Source organism: Formica exsecta, unplaced genomic scaffold, assembly GCF_003651465.1.
Source record: "Formica exsecta isolate Colony F162 unplaced genomic scaffold, ASM365146v1 C16501340, whole genome shotgun sequence".
Classification (NCBI taxonomy): Eukaryota; Metazoa; Arthropoda; class Insecta; order Hymenoptera; family Formicidae; genus Formica; species Formica exsecta.
Window position 1 is genome coordinate 1 of NW_021848335.1, and position 7,210 is coordinate 7,210.

At 39.9% G+C, this 7,210-nt stretch overlaps 1 protein-coding gene across 1 annotated transcript; it reads left to right on the top strand.

Moving 5' to 3' along the window:
- Positions 1-203: 203 nt before the first annotated feature.
- On the top strand, positions 204-7,046 carry LOC115246023 (neurogenic locus notch homolog protein 3-like; the record flags this gene model as incomplete). The annotated part of the gene is made up of 12 exons (XM_029824597.1): positions 204-527; positions 679-1,059; positions 1,406-1,729; positions 2,030-2,335; positions 2,638-2,949; positions 3,032-3,346; positions 3,621-3,929; positions 4,141-4,470; positions 4,611-5,585; positions 5,672-6,004; positions 6,241-6,540; positions 6,717-7,046. Coding segments are annotated over 12 exons (4,539 nt in total), but the record flags the coding sequence as incomplete, so codon positions are not given.
- Positions 7,047-7,210: the final 164 nt, after the last annotated feature.

The following is a 7,210-nucleotide window of genomic DNA, read 5'->3' on the forward strand; positions in this document are numbered from 1 at the left end:
AATATATGTATAAGTCAATGTATTATTTTCTCAGATATTTAAAGCAATAGATTGATGCAAAAATCTATAATAAAGATTAATGATGTATACACATATAAATTTATTATAGAATTATAGAATAATTCAATGAAAGATTAATTTATAAAAAATATATTAAAATGTTAGATGAGATAAAAATTGATATTAAAAATTTTTTATTTTAGTGGAAGAAACCAAGAATATTTGCCAATATAACGAAGATTGTCCTCCGAACAAATACTGCGATCGACTCAATAGACAGTGTATCAATCCTTGCGTCGAGTTCGACTGCGGAGAAAACACAAAGTGTGTCTCCAGTAACCATCAGGCGCAATGCACATGTCTTCCAGGATATCAAGGAAATCCCCATATTGGCTGCCAGGAAATATCAATTTCCGATCCTTGCGTTCCAAATCCTTGCGGTTTGAACGCTTTGTGCGAGAATGATAATGGAAATCCCGTCTGTTTCTGTCCAAAAGGTCTAACAGGAAGTCCGTTCGAGCAATGCAGTATGTATAAAGTTTTATAGAATATTATAATAATCTCATTTATGTATGCTCCAGTTTATAAATACGTAGATAATTTATCTTGCATAAAAATATTATTGCGAAATGTAAAAATAAATATTTCTCTAATAAATCGATTCTGTAATGTGTTTAGTTCCTGAAGGCGATCAATGCGATGGCGATCCTTGCGGTGCTAACTCGGGCTGCCGGATAGTTAACGGACAAGTGAAATGTTTCTGTCTACCAGGATACGAAGGAAATCCACCGCGCACACCCTGCGCACTTCCCAGTATTTCCTGCGATCCTTCTCCATGCGGTCCCAATACTCGCTGTTCCGTGTTGGAGAATGGCTTCGCGAAGTGTACCTGTCTACCTGGATACATTGAAAGCCCGAATACTATTCGAGGATGCGTACCGCAAGTCGATCAATGCGAAATTAATCCTTGTGGTCTTGGAGCGAGATGCAACAACACGAGAGTACCACCTTGTTACTGTCCGGATCTTATGATTGGAAATCCATACAAAAGTTGCGGAGGTAATCATTACCAGCGATTCAATAATATCTATCAAAAAAAGATTTTATCTAACATAACAAATATTGAAAATTGTATTCAATGCGGTTTTTTTTTAAACATAAACAAGCTGTTGATTCGTTATGTCATAACATATAAATTCTTGAAAAAAGTTTCATCATTTTATTTTTGTTTTTAGTTGCATTGTGTTTTCGATCTTTTTTAAATATATTTTGCTTTTGAATTTTTTCAAATTTTCAAGTATTGTATAAATATTTTATATTTTTCTATAATAATTATCTTAAATGATAATTAAAATCAAGAGTGCTACAATCAACAATAAAATGTTTTATTAATTGTTATGTGTAGCACGCCCAGCGGAACCGTATGACCCTTGTCTGTTATCACCTTGCGGCAAAAACGCCATTTGCACGGCAGTCGATGGCATAGCTAAATGCACATGCATACCGCCGTTTGTTGGCAATCCTTATATAGACGGTTGCGAAGCCGAATGTATTGTTAATCGAGATTGCGAGAGTCACCTGGCTTGCTTCAATCAGCATTGCAGAGATCCGTGTCCAGGCGTGTGCGGTGCGAATGCGCATTGCGAAGTCATCAATCATCTTCCGATGTGCTCTTGCTTGCCGGGATACACCGGCGATCCGTTCAGAGCCTGCAAAGTGGAAAAACCTTGTATGCAGACATTTCTCAGTTTATATATTTTCCATATCCGCTTTGTTTCTTATTTATTATATATAGTATTATTGTCAATTTATATGACAGAAAAAAGCATCAAATTTATACTTACAATTAGTTATATGATATTTAAAAATTTTTCTACATCTCTATGTTGCCAAATATTCTATTTTAAGATGTATATACGATTAAAATTATACGGTAAATTTATATTGACAATAATAATAATGTAGGAAGAAGAATAAATATGTGATAATAATATAGGAAGAAATCTAATTTGACTGTATTTTTTTACAGTAGTACCAGATCAAAATCCGTGTATGCCATCACCATGCGGTCCGCATAGTATTTGCCGTGTGATGAACGACCGTGCAGTTTGCTCCTGCAGTCCGGGTTATCAGGGTACTCCGCCGCATTGTCGCCCAGAGTGTCTCGTCAGCACGGAATGCCCGGCTCATCTGGCTTGCATTAATCAAAAATGTAACGATCCTTGTCCGGGATTGTGCGGTTTGAATGCCGATTGCCAAGTCATCAATCACAATCCTATCTGTAGTTGTCCTCGTCAGTACATTGGCGATCCATTCACGCATTGTGCTAAGGAAGGTAATATATTATGTTAGCAAATTTTAGTAATTAATTTATTAAATAAAAAAATATATAGATTGTTTATATGCTAATTAATAAAAGCAAATAAGCAAATAATATTTAATTAATAACTAAAACATGTTTAATTTTTTCGATTTTCAAATATATGGTACAAGGAGAAGATCTCCACATATTATAATTATATAAATTTTCTATATAAAGTATAATTTTTTTATAAACCAGATATAAGTAATATTTTAACTATATTAAACACACATTTCTACGTGTGAAAAAGATTTTCGAAATATAATTGTTTTCAGAACCTTTACCACCAACCATTGTGAATCCTTGTTTGCCATCGCCTTGCGGATCGAACGCTGATTGTCGCGTCCAAGAGAACCATCCTATATGCACGTGCATCAGCGGTATGTTTGGAGCACCACCGAATTGCAGACCGGAATGCATGATCGATCAAGATTGCATCAGTTCTTTGGCTTGTATTCAAAAGAAATGTCTGGATCCGTGCGTTGGATCATGCGGTTTTAACACGAATTGTACGGTGCAGAATCATCGACCTATATGCCAATGTTACGAAGGCTATGAAGGTGATCCTTTCTCAGGCTGCGCCAAAGGTAAGAGTTTTCAAACATTTTTAAAACGGATACTCGATTTATTATGTAACTTGCATAATCTGAATATTTCTTCGCTTTATAGCCGTTTTCCCAGCGCAATTGCCATGCGATCCTTCGCCGTGCGGTGCAAACGCCGTATGTAAAGAGCGTAACGGCGCGGGCTCTTGTACATGTCTGCCCGATTATACCGGGGATCCGTATGTGGGCTGCAGACCGGAATGCGTGCAGAATTCGGATTGCGTTCACACGAAGGCTTGCATTAACAACAAGTGCAAAGATCCTTGTGTAGGCGCGTGCGGAATTAACGCGCAATGCCAAGTATATAATCATCAGCCATCCTGCAGTTGCCTCTACGGTTACACTGGAGACCCGCTTACATCTTGCCACATACCAATAAGTATAAATGCCATTTTTGATATCTCTATTATAATGAATAAGTGCTCGAGTTAGAGTTTCTCAAAAAAGAATTAAAACAACGGATATATACATCTACGAGTATATATACATACATATATACCTGATTTATTACATAATTCCATACTCTTACTACAATATCTAACTACAATGCTAATAAAAAATCATTACTTGACATTCTAATCTTTAATCCTTAAAGAAATTGTAACTCGAACGAAATATTCAATTATCTTTTTAATATGATTTATCTCTTATAGAACCTCCAGTGCAAGGTGATACATGCCAACCATCTCCCTGCGGACCCTACAGCAACTGCCGCGTTATTGATAATCACGCAGTGTGTTCCTGCCAACCTAATTACATTGGCAGCCCACCATCCTGCCGACCGGAATGCGTAGTCAGCACGGATTGTAGCCCAAACGCGGCGTGCATCAATCAGAGATGCAAAGATCCATGCGTAGGCACGTGCGGCGTAAATGCAGATTGTCGAGTGATCAATCATAATCCAGTCTGTATTTGCGCGATTGGTTATAGCGGAGATCCGTTCTTTGGATGTGTCAAAGAAGGCAAGTCTCAAGCCTATTTAAGTCACTGTCTTAAAATTTTTGTGTCTCCAATGTATTCCGAATATTTAAAAGATTTATACAATATTTTAAATGTTATAATATTATTTTGTGAAATAGTAAAAAAAATTAGCAAAAATAAGAATTTATCTTTTATATGTAATTTTATATAATTTTTATATAACCGTTTTGAAATCTCGATATGCGATTGTAGTAGAGGTAACACCAGCACCAAGACCAAGCGGCAATCCATGCGTTCCTTCGCCATGTGGACCGAATTCCCAGTGTCGGGTAATTGACGGCTTTCCGGCGTGCTCGTGTTTGCCAAATTATGTGGGCCGGGCACCAAATTGCCGTCCCGAGTGTGTCATAAACGAAGGATGTCCCGGAAATCTGGCGTGCCAGAAAGAGCAATGCGTGGATCCGTGCCCAGGCTCTTGCGGCGTTAACACATATTGCAATGTCGTGAAACACAATCCCGTCTGCATTTGTAACGATGGTTACACTGGCAATCCATTCACGGAATGTACACCTATCGTAGAAGGTATGCTTTTCTGACGCACATTCATGTCTTGGATCATGCGAAATATTATATCAGTACGTTATAGTAACGCGTCTTGTAATTCATTTTTATTAAAAATTATTTATTTATTTTTAATATAATTCATAATTCTTTACATGCAGCACCCATTACAACGGAACAACCACGTACACCGTGTAATCCATCACCGTGTGGCGCCAACGCCGTATGCAACGAACGGAATGGCGTCGGATCTTGCACATGTTTGCCGCAGTACTTCGGCGATCCATATATTGCTTGCAGACCCGAATGCGTGACCAACGCCGACTGCGATCGCAGCAAGGCTTGTCTGAACAACAAGTGTATTAATCCTTGCCCAGATACCTGCGGTCAGGATGCCACATGTCGGGTGGTTAATCATGCCCCCATGTGTTCCTGCCTGCCGGGTTATACCGGCGATCCGGTGAACGGCTGCACTATCGTCGATATCGCGACGCCGTTACCGTCGCCGATCGATCCATGCGATCCGTCACCGTGCGGACCCAACAGTAACTGTCGAATTCAAAACGAACACGCGGTATGCCTGTGCCAGCCAGGATTCTCCGGCATTCCGCCGACCTGTCGACCAGGATGCATCGTTAGCTCCGAGTGTTCGCAAAACAAGGCGTGCATTCACAACAACTGCGCGGATCCATGTCCTGGTTCCTGCGGACAGAACACGAATTGTCTCACGGTGAATCATAATCCCATCTGCAGCTGTGCTAGCGGCTACTCCGGCGATCCCTTCGTGCACTGCGCCAGAATCAGCACCACGTCTCCGTTGCCGAAGGGAGAGGAAGATCCGTGCTTCCCCAATCCATGCGGTCCCAATTCGCAATGTAAAGTAATAGGTTTGTATCCGGCATGCTCCTGCTTGCAGAACTACATCGGCCGTCCGCCTAACTGCAGACCGGAGTGCACCGATAATTCGGAATGCTTCAACACCGCGGCATGCATTAATCAGAGATGTAAGAATCCCTGTCTCGGTGCTTGCGGCGAGCTCGCCAGATGCACAGTGCAGAATCACGTTGCATTCTGTACTTGTCCGGAAGGATATGAAGGCGAGCCTACCGTGCGTTGCGTTTTGGCGCTTCCGCCAGGTGAGTAGAAATTCGAATATCTGACAAACTAAATTGCTAAGTTTAACTATATGTTTATGGTATATTTTTGTCGTGCATATTTATAGCGATAGACAGACCCGTCTCGAATCCGTGCTCGCCGAATCCTTGCGGTCCTAATGCACAATGTCGTGAGAGAAACGGAGCAGGCGCTTGCGGATGTCCACCAGATCTGATTGGTGATCCTTATGACATTGTCAAGGGATGCCACAGGGAATGCGAAACAAACAATGACTGCGCACCGCAGCTGGCGTGTGTTGGCTTTAAATGCACGGATCCGTGTCCCAATACGTGCGGAACATTATCTATATGCAATGTACAAGCGCACGTTCCTGTCTGCTTGTGCCCACCAGGATACACGGGAGATCCATATTTCGCTTGCGAAATCAAGGAAATGACAAGTATGTTTTAAATATACTGATAATTAAAAGTAAATATTATTGCATTAACGAGATATTAATAATAATTATTATATTTAATATTATCTTGCGCGATATCGGCATACTATTATTAAACATAAACAAAAAATCATATTAATCACAACTATCAAAAATTGCAATAAATTATTTTCAAATAATTTAATTAATATAATTAAAAGTTTCGTGTAAAATATACGACATAATATCGTTCCCTTCAGAAACGTTAGAACCATGTTCTCCATCACCTTGTGGACCCAACAGTAAATGCCGAGTCGTTAATGGTCAAGCCGTATGCAGCTGTTTACCAGATTATAGGGGAATTCCGCCATCGTGTAGACCAGAATGCATTGTTAATGCTGAATGTCCACCACATCTGGCATGTGTAAATACAAAATGCGCGGATCCATGCCCGAATACCTGTGGACTGAGAGCGCAATGTATTACGAAAAATCACAATCCGATTTGCACTTGCCCTGCCGGTTTCACAGGAGATCCTTTCACTTTGTGCTCACCACACGGTAAGCATTATACATATTCTATTCGTATTCTTGCGTTAACATTAACGGAAATATCATATTTCTACAAAATTTGCTTTTACGAAAAATTATATTTCTTATCATATTAATGCGCGCGCGAACAAATTAATATATAAATTTTGTCTAGATATAAAGATATATAACGATCGTTTTTTTAGTTCCTGACGACATCCCGATAACTGAACGGCCACCATCGTGCACCCCGTCGCCTTGCGGTCCGAACTCTTTGTGTCAAATCATATCCGGCAATCCTGCGTGTTCCTGCCTGCCTAATTACATTGGCGTACCGCCACAATGTCGACCAGAATGCATTTTGAGCTCCGAGTGCAAGAGTCACCTTGCGTGCGTCAATCAGAGGTGCTCGGATCCGTGCCCAGGCTCGTGCGGAATAAACGCTCAATGTCACGTATTGAATCACTTGCCAGTTTGCACATGCATGGAAGGTTTCACTGGGGATCCATTTACGCAATGCAGCATTATTCCGCCAGGTAATAAATAAAGTGTAAAATAATGTATTATACTGTATAAAGATGAGCGGTATAATTTAATTTGTGAAAAATTAATATAAAGACAAACTATTCTTGAAAAAAAAGAAATTAAGAATCTCTATAAAACATATATCACCGTACATTTTGTAGCTATGAGATATATA